The sequence below is a fragment of the Schistocerca cancellata genome, chromosome 8 (assembly GCF_023864275.1).
Source record: "Schistocerca cancellata isolate TAMUIC-IGC-003103 chromosome 8, iqSchCanc2.1, whole genome shotgun sequence".
Lineage (NCBI taxonomy): Eukaryota > Metazoa > Arthropoda > Insecta > Orthoptera > Acrididae > Schistocerca > Schistocerca cancellata.
The window spans coordinates 361,753,100-361,768,453 of record NC_064633.1 but is presented as its reverse complement, the minus strand read 5'-3'; the positions used below and the strand labels follow the sequence as shown (position 1 = coordinate 361,768,453).

The 15,354-nt window shown below is 42.3% G+C and overlaps 1 protein-coding gene across 6 annotated transcripts in view; it reads left to right on the top strand.

Moving 5' to 3' along the window:
* LOC126094893 (glutathione S-transferase 1-like) overlaps positions 1 to 15,091 on the top strand; it is a 157,756-nt gene extending 142,665 nt beyond the window's left edge. For all 6 annotated transcript variants that reach the window (XM_049909536.1, XM_049909532.1, XM_049909534.1 and 3 more), the window contains 5 exons: positions 2,785 to 2,938; positions 5,984 to 6,042; positions 6,138 to 6,279; positions 12,299 to 12,466; positions 14,829 to 15,091. In XM_049909536.1, the coding sequence (XP_049765493.1) occupies positions 2,798 to 2,938; positions 5,984 to 6,042; positions 6,138 to 6,279; positions 12,299 to 12,466; positions 14,829 to 14,987 (669 nt within the window). In that variant the 5' untranslated portion in view covers positions 2,785 to 2,797 and the 3' untranslated portion in view covers positions 14,988 to 15,091. The remainder of the gene's footprint in view (positions 1 to 2,784; positions 2,939 to 5,983; positions 6,043 to 6,137; positions 6,280 to 12,298; positions 12,467 to 14,828) is intronic.
* The last annotated feature ends 263 nt before the right edge of the window (positions 15,092 to 15,354 follow it).

Genomic DNA, 15,354 nt, shown 5'->3' with positions numbered 1-15,354 from the left:
TCAAACTTTCTGACTTTTTAACAAAACGTGTTTCCAGTGCTATTGTGTTCTCGGTTCTCTGTTTCATGCCCCTAGACTTGTTACAAGTGCCAAATAATGGAGAGGAAATGTTCCAAACAAACATTACGAGAAGGCGTGTGATTTGTGTGCCTAGCAGTGATTCCCTCGGGAGTTCGAAGTACCGGTCTCTTCCATTTAGTTGATGAATTATATGTGTATGTGGCCGAAATTTTATTGCCAGGACACTTAGAAATGAAACAGGTCTATTAAACCAACTGCCTACACGACACTAGTTCGTCCTCTGCTAGAGTATCGCTGTGCTGTGTGGGATGCTTACCAGATAGGATCGACAGGGCATTGAAAAAGTTCAAAGAAGGGCAGCACGTTTTGTATTATCGTGAAATAAGGGAAAGAGTGTCACAGATACGATATGCGATTTGCGGTGACAACCATGAAAACAAAGGAGTTTACGTGGCGGCGAGATCTTTTCAAGAAATTTCAGCCACCAACTTACTCCTCTGGGATGTGAAAATATTTTATTCTCGCCATTCTACATAGAGAGAAATGGTCATCATAATGAAATATGGGCAATCAGAGCTCGTATAGAAAGATTTAAGAGTTCATTTTTCTGCACGTGCTGTTAGAAATTGGAACGGTAGAGAAATAGACTGAAGGTGGTTCGAAGAACCCTCTGCCAAGCACTTAATGGTGAACAGCAGAGTAGTCATGTAGATGCAGTAGATCTTGCTGCACGAAGTAGTTCTCAGGTTTCTTCATGCTTGTTTAAAATAGCCCGTTTGGGGCTGGTTACACGTAAGACACTTGTCATCTGGTCAGACCAATGTGTTGACCAAAATAAGAGCACAGCTGTGTTTTCTATGGTGTTTCTGCTAAGCCTGTTATAGATTGAAGAGGTAACACACAAGTTTTTGTTTAGTTTTTGTGGCACAGTTTTTTGAGCTGCGGCACAGATTTTGCAATTATAATGAAACCATTAGATGGGTAGATCATATAACTTATGAGGAGGTATTGAATAGGATTGGGGAGAAGAGAAGTTTGTGGCACAACTTGACTAGAAGAAGGGATCGGTTGGTAGGACATGTTCTGAGGCATCAAGGGATCACCAATTTCGTATTGGAAGCTAGCGTGGAGGGTATAAAAATCGTAGAGGGAGACCAAGAGATGAATACACTAAACAGATACAGAAGGATGTAGGTTGCAGTAGGTACTTGGAGATGAAGAAGCTTGCACAGGTTAGAGTAGCATGGAGAGCTGCATCAAACCAGTCTCAGGACTGAAGACCACAACAATAACAACAGTGAAAGGAAGGAACGTAAACACGGCCTTGTTTCGCAAGATTTAAACAAGATTGTAGACTCAGCTAAAGCTGTGAACACACTCCATATAATTGCAATGCATGCAGATGAAGTCTTTGATTTGAAAGATGCTGCTAAAACATGGTCAATGCAAGCATGTAACATCACGAACCAAATGTAGTTTACACGTTGTCAACTTAAATTAAAGGATTAAGTAACCACTAGTAGGAAAGTTAGTTAACACATTCAGTTGAGTAGTGTAATTTACAAGGTACCTCGGTAGCCAAGGGCGCTTGAAACTAAGCTAGGCGATGTTTTGCGCGGAACTGAAGGTGTGGTAGTTATGTAAAATGTCCTGGATTAAATTCCAAACCACCCCGCGGTATCTCGTGAAGTGAAAGACTGTAAAAGAAAATTTTTTCAGGTTCCTTACGTGTGTTCCATGCTAGTCTTGGTCACAAGGACAACATCGAAACGGTAGTCTTTCACGCCATACATTCTCAACTTTAAGTGGGTCGTCAAATCGAGAGCATTGGAAATGCGAGTTTTGTGTTTTAGAAATTTTTTCGGCAAAGGAGATATATTTGCAGGGTCTTTCACATAAACTCGTCAAAAAAAAGTGTGAGGTCCGGGTATCTAGGTGGCCGAGTACAGATTGCAGAATGCAGCAAGTACGACCGATCCAAAGTATCTACTTCACTGTGCTTGCTCAAAGGTCGAAATTTTGAGCTTTCTTTTACATTCTGTGTAACTGTTACGACGTGTCATTATGCATTAAATTGTTACACCCGTTTGTAATTTCTGTGTTCGTTTTGTGTTGCCCTGTCCATACACACAAAGGCTAATACCCTCTCATTGGGTTTTGTACTATTCCATATGCACTCGGATGTGCTAGAGTCTCACTATAAATATTTCCCAAACTGTTTAGAAATCGAACCTCTGATAGATTTCACCATGGGCGTACTTATTGTCATTGTGTATACAAAACATGCGCCACTATTTCATACACGAAAGCGGCGTAAGAAACTAGCTACAATATAAATTTGCTCTCGTCGCAGTGTGTGGCATAGGTAAGCCATTCGTTGCCGGAGCGGAAGATGGCGTCGAATTTGTCCTAATAATTATTCTTAGTTCAGCAGACACAGTAAGGAAGGAACAGGAAGTAAGACAGCATCTACAGAGGAATGCACCAAAAGATTAGAACCCTACTGTGGAGAGTGCTCGTAGAACTAGGCGTACCGCTGATAAGCGTTCGAAGTGTCAAATCGGAATGACGTTCCGTAAGCACTGACTCCCAATAAAATAGCAGAAAAAACGCGACCTGCCAAATATAAATTTTACAGTCACAAGAACAAATTGCCGACCGTCAGTGAAATGGTACTCCAGCACTTGAGTTTATTAACAGCAATGCTTGACGTTCTAACAGCAATGTCCATACTGATTTAGGTTGATATCGGTCTGTTTTCAGACTGTACGCAAGCATGCCTATTACGCTGTACTATTACCCAGCAAGTCCGGGCCCGAGACTGGTCCTGGCCACTGCTAAAGCAATCGGCCTAGATGTCGACGTCAGACTTGTCGATCTGCTCGCGAAGGAGCACCTAAAGGAGGAATATCTCAAGGTATGTTGCACAGGATTTTTCCAGACAAGCTGAACTTAGAGTTACTACCTTCGTTTAATCTTTCTCTTACTTCAAACAACCATTTTCAGAACTCATGTTCATTAGTTCTCTTAATGTCTGTTGCAAAGGGATTGCCGGCTGGGGTGGCCGAGCGGTTCTAGGCGCTACAGTCTGGAGCCGCGCGACCGCTACGGTCGCAGGTTCGAATCCTGCCTCGGGCATGGACGTTTGTGATATCCTTAGGTTAGTTAGGTTTAAGTAGTTCTAAGTTCTAGGAGACTGATGACCTCAGAAGTTAAGTCTCACAGTGCTCAGAGCCGTTTGAACCATTTTGCAAAGGGATTAAGAAGTCACCCTGAGAGTACTTGGCACAATTTTACGAGGGCTACTTGGAAAGGAAGATTCGATCGGTCACTAATGGAAAGCACAGTGAAAATCAAAAATGTTGTATTTGGAGCACCTTCCAGCTACTTCTCTACATAGTTGCCGCTCCGACTTAGACATTGGTCGTAGCGTTGTACCAACTTCCCAACACTCTCGCCATAGAAGGCAGCCGCCTTTGCTTTCCGCCACTTCTCTACGCTGGTCTGCAGTTCTTTGGCTGTGGCAAAATGCTGTCTTCATAGTCAGCGTTTCGTGTGAGCAGAGATGACTGTCAGAAGGGGAGCTAAGTCTGAACAGTATGGTGGGTGATCAAACACTTCCCATAAAAAATGGTGTCCTCAATACCCCTGCAGTGTGCGGCCGAGAACTGTCATGAGGAAGGAAATGCATGACAGGTACGTCCGCAGCTCGTGGTCGTGCTGTAGCGTTCTCGCTTCCCACGCCCGGGTTCCCGGGTTCGATTCCCGGCGGGGTCAGGGATTTTGTCTGCCTCGTGATGACTGGGTGTTGTGTGATGTCCTTAGGTTAGTTCGGTTTAAGTAGTTCTAAGTTCTATGGGACTCATGACCATAGATGTTAAGTCCCATAGTGCTCAGAGCCATTTGAACCAATATATATATATGAACCATGACAGGTACGTTACGTGAGGGTTGCGTGAAATCAGGCGAAACCTCGCTGCGGGCAGCAATACTTGGCGGGAGGCACTATTGTCGAAGGCATCTTTACGTGCTCACTGTGCGCTCAGAACTGAAAAGAGCGACACGATGTGATCGACAGGCATACTAGAGACACTGTCCAACACATCTGTGCAAAGCTTCATCGGATTTTCACTGTTTCGCGACGTATCGTACCTTACTTTCTGAGTAGCCCTCCTATACTGGATAGACAAAACGACGCTAACATTTTCATGGCCAGAACATTCAACGTTAACCACACATGTGGAAGATTGGTTTGATGCAGCTCTCCACGTTTTCTGTGCGAGCTTCTTCATCTCTACATAACTACTGCAACCAACATCAAGTTCAAATTGCATAACATTATTTAAGCCTCGGTCGCCCTCTTCAATTCTTAATCCCCACATTTCCCTCCGTTACCAATCTGAGAATTATTGATGCCTCAGGATGTTTCCTATCAACCGATCCCTTCTTTTAGTAGAGCTGTGGTACAGATTTCTGTTTTCCCCAACTCGCTTCAGTACTTCGTCATCAGTTATCATATCCACCCATCTAATCGTTACAATTCTTCTGTAGCACTTCACTGCAAAACTTTTATTCTCTTCTTTTGTGAACTGTTTATTGTCAATGTGTCATTTTTGTACAAAGCTACCCTCGACACACAGTCTTTCAGAAAGGACTTATTAACATTTACATTTATATTCAATATTATCAAATCATCTTTTCCAGAACTGGTTTTCTTTCTCTAGCCAGTCTACATTTTACATCCTCTCTAGTTCGACTGGAGAGAAATTCTCTCTTAGCAGGACATCGTTTTATAGTTTTTTAATCATCCATATATGATCAGCATTGAAAAATTATTCTATGTTATCCTCTTGCGTAGCTTATATGAACTGCTGTCTCAAAGATATTTATATATACCAAGGACTATTATTGGGCGTCAAATATTTTAGATTTGTCTACATATGGCATCTAGTAAAAACACGTTTCACTGAGTTGAGACATTATATGTTGTTCGCTTAAGCTATGATTAAAATTTAAAATATGACCCCATAGCCAAAGATCCAAACGATTCAGGTCCAATGAACGGGGACGCCACTCTAACAGACCTCCTCAACCAATCCACCGCCCCTGAAACGCTGTGCTGAGGTACTGCCCCATGGTCCTTAGAAAATCGGGTGCTCCTCTCCTGTGGGTCGGACATTCTGATACTATTTTTCTGGACTAGTTTCTGGTGTGGTGTGTGGATATGGTAGATGGTAATCACCATTGACTATTGACTATCGACAGGCTGACTGACCGTCGCCAAACAACGATTTTTGTCTAGGCGCTTTTACATCTAAGTATGTCAGGACAAATCAAGCTCCAACAGGAAACTTAAAATGAAACTAACATCAAAGAGCTGCTAAATTTTATCGTCGTTCTCTTTTTCCCATTGCTAGATTTCCTAGATTCGAGGGTTTATCATATTTCCTATTCGTCGTTCTTCGAATACGACTTTAACGAGGCTTGTTACGAGTAGTTTGTATCCCTTGTTTGTTTTGTAGTTAATCTGTTCACTTAATTTTTACATCTTCCTGTAGCGCGACATTTCTAATGCTACAAGTTCCTTCTCCTACGGCTGTGCTGCTGTTTTTCGTTTTCAAAAACATTGTTTCGTTCCAAACATACAATTTTAGAAACGTTTTGTGCAATTCTAGCGTAATATTTGACACCAGTGAATTTCTGCTTCAATTTGATCGCTAAATTGTTGGTATTATTGTTTACATCATTCCTCATTAGTGCGTATTTAATTTGTTCATGCTCGACTAGACTGTTGGGTGTCCTGAACATATACTATTTTTTTCTACTTTCAGTCGGAAGAGTAATACGTAATCGAACAGTAGCTCTGATTCATATCCTCTATGCTCATTCACATTTCTTTTGAAATCTGTGATAACCGCCGAGTATCACGAACCAGAGCACTGAATGACTCTTTTTGTTTCAGATTAATCCAGAACATACGATACCAACTTTAGACGACAACGGCTTCATTATATGGGACAGGTAAGCTACATTTATTTACAGTTGTTTTCTTATGTAGTGGAAATGGGTTTCTCTGTAACGTATGACATGCCTGATAATACTGTGCACTTCGGCAGCCATGCGATCGCCACGTACCTCGTGTCGCAGTACGGAAAAGACGACTCTCTGTATCCGAAGGAGCCAAAGAAGAGGGCGCGAGTTGATCAACGGTTGTATTTCGAAGCAACAACGCTTTTCCCACGGTTGAAGGCCATTACAGTGAGTACAGAGATTCACGACTATTGCGGATTACCAATTCTATCCTTACTCAATTCTGGGCTAGAACACATATTAACTGAATTAAATACACTGAAATGAAATTAAGGGAAGCGCTGGGGGTACAGTTACAAAAAATGCGATGACGTGAAATATCAGAGAAATGCTGTTGGTAACACATCGGAATTCTACGTCAGATCACCTGCTTATCATGGACAGGTCATCTGAGCACTGAAATCAGCTCAGCTGATGTATGTTCCTACGGCAGGTTAAGCCGCGCACTTTCGTCAAACAGGGTGTGTTATTTTCCACTGGGAGAGCTTCAGGTTGTTGATTCTGGAAAACTGGAGGAAAATATGACATTGAATGTTTGGTTTGGTCATGAAAGTGTGCTCGAATACAATGATCTCCTCCGTAAGAACTAGCAAGGATTACAAAAATATCGGTAATGTGAAACCCAAATGAAATGGTACGCCACTTCGGAGTCAACATAAATAGCTGTTCGGTGGGAGGGTCATATTAATAATATTTCAAACACGATTCACAATTAAATAACAAAGGTCAATAAACATTTATTTTCAAAGGTTACATTACACACTACTTATAATGAAATTATTTAGATCTTGATTGCAGCCGCGCGGCGTAGACGCGTGGTCTTGGGCGCCTTGCCACGGTTCGCGCGGCTCCGCCCCCCCCCCCCCCCCCCCCCCGGAGGTTCGAGTCCTGATTGGGGAATGGGTCTGTGTGTAACCGCAGCAGTTTGGTCCCATAGGAACTTACCACAAATTTGCAGTTTTCTTGATTGTAAACTTTTTCCAAAAGAATACAAAATCAAATATAGAATTAGTATTTTTAAAATTGGCGCCATTGCAGACAGTCACAGCCTGGCGGATTCAGTGGCCATAACAGATCACCCAACAGGACCCACAGGCATGGGTAGAGGGTAGTTACATTGAAATCACTACAACAGACTTACAGTCCGCGGCTCATGGTCTTGCGGTAGCGTTGTCGCTTCCCGCGCACGCAGTCCCGGGTTCGATTCCTGGTGGGGTCAGGAATTTTCTCTGCTCCGAGATTACTGGGTGTCGTGTATATTTCATCCTCATTCACTCGCAAGTCGCCGTAGTGACGTTGAAGAACTTGGGCAGCGACGGCCACCAATGCCATAGGCTCGTTATTATTAACGGACTAACAGCTAAGATTACGTTTTAGATATAAACAGCGCACCAATAAAAATTTTTTGAAGCAGAATACTAAAACATTTTAAAATCTTAAAACAAGGCACGGTAGAAAAGGCCTGTAAATATCAAAATATTTTGAATACTGGTCTTGGATTGGCATTAACGGCCACAAACAGAATGACGTAAAAAAATCGCAACAACAAGAAGGAGTTGTGCGACATAAACGAAAGTTGGTGGATGTGTGTCTACAGCTCAGGGATGACGTCTACTCATATTTCGAAGCAGTCGCACAAAGTGCCCTTATTAGTGCCACTACGAGGAAGCAAATTAGGTTTGCTTTAAATACACACTGAAACGGTTGTGAGCGTTAGTTACCTTTGAGACAGGACGTGGTGAGCTGATGTTAGTCAACAATGCCTTAAAGGCGACAGAGACGCTATTATCAACACATTATCAGCACCTCACTGAGTTTGACCGATGTCGTGTTATACGGCTACGAGAAACTGGATGTTCCTTCTGCGATACTGCAGAGAGAGACAGGGCAGGGATGTAGCCACTGTGCATGACTGATAGCAGCGGTCGTCACGACAACGTGGGGTCGCAAGAAGACCAGGTTCCGGACGGCACGCAACATTACCGAGAGGGAAGACCACCGTGTTCGGCGTATGGCTGTGTCGCATCGTAACTGCACCTGCAGCAGCACTTTGAGCAACAGTTGGCACCAGTGACACAACGAACTGTTAGAAATCGGTTACTTCGACAGCAAGCGCCCTGTAGCGTGCACTCCACTGACCCCAAACCATCACCATTTACCGCATCAGTGGTGTTAAGCTAGAGCTCACTGGAGGGCAGGATGGAGATCTGTTGCGTTTTCCGATGAAAGCTGATTTTGCCACAGCACTATTGGTAGCCGTGTGTTGGTTAGAAAAAGGCCAGGTGAAGACCTGCACAATCTGTCTATGTGCTGGACAAACTGGACCTAAGCTTTGAGTTATGGTCTGGAGTGCAATGTCGCAGTAGCATTCTCGTGATTATCCCACGCACCCCGACTGCAAAACTGTACTTCAGTCTGGTGATTCGACCTGTTCTGCTGCCATTCATAGAGAGCATTCCAGGAGGTGTTTTCCAACAGAATAACGCTCATCCACATAACGCTGTTGTAACCCAACGTGCTCTACAGAGTGTCGACATTTTGCCTTGGCTTGCTCGACCACTAGATGAGTCCATTCGAGCACATATTGGACATCATCTAACTACAAATTCAGCGTTTGTTGGTACCGTCCTCACATTGACTGACCAAGTGCAACAGCCGTGGAACTCCATCCTACAAACTGAAGTCCTGCACCTGTACAGCACAATGCATTCAACATTCTGGCGGTTACATCGGTTATTAATGAACCAGCATTTCATATTTGCAATGGCTCATCTCGCACCTACATTAACCTGTGATCTTGCAGTGTTAATTACATAAATATGTTACCTAGAGACATGTTCTACATTACTTATGTTTTGATGTTGCGATTTCTTCCGTCAGTGTAATTTAAATCTTGAATTATTTTTTTTTAAATTCAATCTCTTTAAGAACATTCCAATATGGTTCCGGAAGACCTCTACTTTAAACAGCTCTGATCATAATAAATGATATTAAAAAGGTTAACCTAAAAACAAGTACCTTCTTGGGGTTTAATAACTACAAGAAATTCGGAACGGTAACGACCAGCTATGCAGTAAAATTTATACTGATTTCCTTAACTACAATTAAACGGAAAATGCCGTATAACAGCCCTTCAATAGCAGCTGCTGTTTCTGAATCCAACTGTTTAATGGAACGAGTATTACACCCACTGCTGAATGCGCTGCAATGATTCCAAAATCTCATTCAGACTGCACAGCAGCTTTGCAACATAACAAACACAAACTTTTCTACGCTATAAAGGTGTTCTAATCAATTTGGCCAATATTGGGAAGTCACATAATTCTCAAGATTACGATAACCAAAGAATGGAACAGCGTTGCTCTCCAAAATGCTCTAAGAGAATACATTTTAACTACTCTCATTAATCACAATGCAACCTGAAAACAAGCGCTAAGAAAGTTCCCTCAACAGCTTGGTGTCAACTAACGTTCAAATGTTAGTTACAAAATACCAGACGCACAAAGGTTGTCATGCGTATGCATTGCGTTACATTCCCCCTAACTGACAAATTACGACATAATACAGACACCAGCGGAATCAATTACCATTTAAATTTGTAATGTTTCCTATAATGCAAGAGAGCAGGTTATACAGTTCTATAGTCAATCTAAAAATGAGTCACACGCTGGTAAACCACATAAAAACTGCAACACTTCGTTACACGAAGATCAGCCATGTCGATTGATACGTGCACATTCCCGGTACAGACAGTTAACATCAAAGTGCATGAAATCCAGAGCAAGGAGTTTCACTGACGAGGGCCACACAGTATATCCCAGAACCGTGCAGGTGACCTGGTATACTATCCCGGGAGGCCAGGCGCCTGAAACCCACTCCCATAGCCACGTCACAACAAGTGGTCCCGGCTCGCCGCGCTTGCACTCGGTGCTGGTGCTGACTTCCTGGTGCCTGGCTGAACCATCACTCCACCACTGCCTCTCGCCGGTCTGATCACTGCCCGCATGCACCCTCTTCCACTCTCCGCGCCCTCTACTCCACCCCAGTGTGGCTCTGTCAAAGATAGCGACAACCGTCTGGAAATAAGTTCAATAGGAGCCCATATGTCTCGGCAATCAACTCTTCTTTTACATGTCAAGCTGAAAGCCATGGACTGAGGTAGTCTGCTAGACACAGTATTTCTTGACTTCCGAAAATCATTTGACTCAGTAACGCACCTACGCTTACTTATCGAAAGCACCGTCGTAAGAGATATCGAGCCGAGTTTCAGACTGGGGTGAGCATTTTTGGTAGGGAGGACGAAGCGTGTTATCAGAGATACAGAATGGAAGCAACTTCGTGTGTGCTCCAGGAAAGTATATTGTGTCCCTTGCTGTGTATGTTCTACATTAATCTTGCGGTCGATATTAATAGTAACCTCATCCTTCTCGCAGATGATGAAGTTTTCTACAATGAAATGTAATATGAGAAGAGCTGCACAAGTATTCAGTCAGATACTGACAAGTTTTCACAGCGGTACTAAGATTGACAACTCGCTTTAAGTGTTCAGAAACGTACAACTTCGCGCTTCACAGAACGAATATACGTAGTATCCTACAATTGCAACTAGCTGCAGCTAGAATCGGTCAACTCATGCAAATATTTGGAGGTATAAATTTGTAGTGGTGTAAAATGGAACAACCATATAGCCTCAGTCGTAGGTATAGCAGGAGGCAGAAACCTAGGAGAGTGCAATCGGTGTACAAAGGAGATTGCTTACAAATCACTCATGTGATCCATCCTAGAATACTGCTCAAGTGTGTGGTACACGTACCAAATCGAACCAACAGGGGATATTGAACGTGTACAAAGAAGTGCAGCACGAATGGTCACAGGCTTTTCATGCACGCTAGAGTCCTACGGAGTTAATGATATAACTGAACCGGCATAGATATGAAGACAGACTCATTACCAGAACCGGCTTTAAATGGTGATGCTAGGATTGTACTACAACCCCACGCGTATCGTTCCTATAGGGATCGCGAGGATAAGATTAGTCCAATTCTACACCAGATGTTCATTTCCATTTCCCTTACATGGTTATACATTACTCCGTAAGCTTTTAGGACTCTGAAAAGTAAGTTGGTAGCATGTTGCTAGTTGGAAATTCGAGTAAAAGAGCGCTGAATGACGATTATTTGTTGCAACCAAGCAAGACGTATTAAGTATCTTCTTCTTTGCCCCAGAAGAAGTTGTTTGCCCACCTTGCGTGTGTGGAACAAATGTTACTTGAAGCTTGCATGATTTGATTCCCATTAAAAAATAGTCACAGAAAATTTGCGGAGTTTAGTAGCAATCTCACATACATTTCTCTTGTACTCAGTGGCGATCACTGCTGTGACCGTATCATAATACATTCCATGTCCAAACATTTTATCAGTAAATTCAACCTGCTGACACTTGTCTGGCATTTCAACACGTATGGCACCAAGCCTAGCAAACTAGTAGGTATCCTCACATACGTGCTTCTAGTCAAGGTGTATACATTGAGTAAGTTTGCATACTATCTCGATGCAGTTAACCAACTGTAACTCTTCTTGCGCCGTGCCGTAAAATTTTGTGTACGAAAAGGTATGATATAAAACAAATGAAACTGATGACGCTAATTTGTATTCTATTAGATACTTTTTATAAACGATGGCACGCCGGCCGGAGTGGCCAAGCGGTTCTAGGCGCTACAGTCTTGTGATGTCCTTAGGTTAGTTAGGTTTAAGTAGTTCTAAGTTCTAGGGGACTGATGACCCCATAGTGCTCAGAGCCATTTGAACCATTTGTTTGAAATGATGGCATCCTTCAAAAACAGGGCCCATTTTATTCCACATAATTCTCCATTCGTTCATTTCATTGTTCAAAACATATGTGCATGTTGTAATTCTTCAGGCTTTCCCAGTGAACTAATGACATCGTGGGATATGTGCATATTGTTTTGCGTGTATCTGAAATTTTTGTCTTTGAGTGGAGCGCAGACACACGTCTGTGGTAAACTGTCTCTGTGTCGACTTCGATAAATTTTATCATAGTATCAACACAGCTAAGTGTCAGGAAAATGTCGTGTATTAATAAGCCACGACAAACATTTATTTAGAATGGCTCTCTTGTATCGGTGTTGTATTGCACACATTATACATATATATTGTCTTCTTCGCAGTTTCCACTGCTGTTCCTGGGTAAAACCGAAGTAGAGCCAGATAAGAAGACAGCCCTCTATGACGCCCTGGGACTCCTTGAGAAGTACCTGGAGCCGACGGGCTGGGTGGCTGGAGACGGCGCCACCATCGCCGACATCGCCTGCGCCGCCACGGCTTCCAGCATTCTGGTGAGTTCACACAGCGCCTCTGCATCCAGATCCACTCCTTCACGAGAGAAGTGCCACAAATCGCAATGTTTCCGCGGCTATGGGTCTCGTTATTCTATATTTTATCAGGCTTCCCAAAAGAAGAGTGAGAAGTGAAAACCGTCTAAAAATACACTGCCTAAGAAAAAAGGAGAGAGAGAGAGAGAAAAAGGAGCACCCAGAAACAATGTAGGAAATGAAACAAAATTTCACGGGTTTAGAGGGTATGCGATATTATTTCAGGAATTGCAATGTCGAGTCAAATTCACAGAGAACTTGACAATATGAGACTACTTATCGTACTGCAAAGGCTGTAGCCTGGATGCATCCACTGGTTCGGCTGGGAAGGGTGTCACAAAGCTGTTTTACCTTCTGAGGCTAGTTGGCTCACAACTGTTGTGGCTGGACCTTGATACTGACACTGGGTCACAACTGACATCCGAGGTGGTGTCACACATGTTCTATCAGAGATAGACCTGGGGACCTTGCTGACCGTTGTTTCATCATATTTGCTTCAATCACTACCAGCCCTGACCTGAAGTCATATTCGACATTAGGTAAATAAACTTGTATCACCTGATGATACAACTAAATTTTGGAATCGTGTTGTAATCAATAAAATGTGTAAGGCAATCTCTGGTGAATTTGAACACATTGCTGCCCTGTTTGTAGCGATAAAATATTACTTTTTTTATATTTACAAGAATAAAGTGCAAATAAATTCCTATAAAAATGGTGGGCTTCTAACTTATCTAAGATCGATTTTGAATTAAATTTTTTCGACATTCCTCCTGAGATATTATAAATGCATATAAGTGAACATCGTAAGATCAAAAGTACGTAAATTCGTTATAACAGCTCGTTAAAGGTGTTGCTAAAATGTCCAGAGAACACAAACTAGCTACTAAACGAATTTAATTGGTATAACGGAAGATACTAGCCTTTCCTGTTAGAGATGTTACAACTGTCACTGAACTAATCGACGAATTTTATTGCGTTAGCCGTCAACAGTTCTTAAACAAAACAAAACAAAGTGATTTTTAAAAGCAGAGTCAAAATGAAATACATTTTTCCGTTTGAAGTAACGAAAACAGAGTAAAAATAATACTTACTCTAGACCAAGCCCCAGTTATGAGACTGGTATTGCTTGAATACATATTTTGTTTTGTAATGATGCCGTTAGTTATAGGGCGGAATAAGCGATAGCAAAAACGTATCTTTTGAAATCGGAGTAATTCGGCGCCGTTAAAAAAGAAGTGGTCAGATAAAAATTTAAACGTTCCATTGTGTATATGAGAAAATACATCTGGAAAACCTGGACATAGACACATTGTTGAGCCCTGCAAGAGACACGACGGGAATTAACTTATTACTGGAGTAACTATGGAACGTTAGATGTTAAATGTTGCATGGGAAAGAGTACGCGACATACGAGAGGGGGTAGCGAAGATTATACAGAATCATGGTTTAACAGGTATGCAGGGATGACGTCACCGACTTGAGGGGCCAAGAAATTAATAGCATCAAATGAATGACAAGAATGATGAGCAGTTTCAAAAACGTTTGACTGTAAGACACTGTTTCAGTCACTTAGGACAAAGGGCTCAGAAGACCGCAGGGAGTCACGGGAAAGGCGATTTAAGATACAGTACAGTCCAATAAAGTGAATAATAAAAATTACCATGGCAAACCATACAGAGTATACCTCTATGTTGTGAAAATTAGTTTGTTATGCAGGTACAAGTTACAATTAAAATATAATTATAAAAGCGACATATGAAGTTCTTCGAGCTGCTGGTGATGTGTACGTAACAAGATCATAATGCTACCTTCTGCTTACAGACCCTGGTGCATTGAAATTTAGATTACACGCATAACTATTCAAATGGTAGGGTCCTTAGAATGGATATACGACGAGTTGAAGTTCGAAACGCGTTATCAGTATATCACAGTATATAATTATTCAGAACGTATGCGTTTATTACTTTCATATATATGCATAACGAACCCATTTTCAGAAATATTGCTTCTAGAAATGTATACATTTTATTAATGTATAAGTTTGCTGTGTTGTGAACTCTGAACTTACAATTGACACAATTTTTTCCCGAAATCTATAATAAAACTTAATTTCATCTACAATCAGTCGTTGCAACAGCTGATTTAAAATGGGTGTTGTAAGCTACTAGAACAGCTAGTGGCGATCCTTACCTTTACAGTGCGGAATAGGACCAGAGCAGCAACTGTAAACCTTCAATTGCTTCCACTCATACGCGCTGACTTAACAGCTCCGAAAACGGCTTTACAACTGTACGACTCACACGCTGGTCTTTCTGTTTTACAGGAAAGCGGCGTAGATTTTACTGGGTTTCCGAGGACTCGGAGCTGGCTGGAGCGCTGCAGTCGCGACATTCCTGGCTTCGAGGCAGCCAACGCTGAGGGGGCGAAGCAGGTCGGCCAAGTTATCAGCAGCCGGCTTCCGCCAAACGCTCTGGCTCTCTGAGCAGAACAGCAGGCGGAAGACGTCTCAGCACACAAAGAAAACTAATTAAACAATTTCCTTTGACCTTGTGTAATTTATTTATTTATTATCGAACAATAAATTTCGTCCAGTATGTCTTCGCATCCCTTGGTGTTTATTCATGCATCCGTCCAGAGATAGCCACAAAAGTTTTGTCATCATTGAACTTGCTAATGGCGTTCTGTACCTAATCGCCCTTCAGTGCGCCCCTTTCTTGCAGCGATTGATTTGGTTGTAAAAGTTGGCATTTTTGCTGCTGAGGGAATGTTCCATCTCGTCTTTGATAGATCTACCAACGATGCAGTATAACGTTGAAACATCTCTCTTCTCTTAAGATACCCGGCTCTTC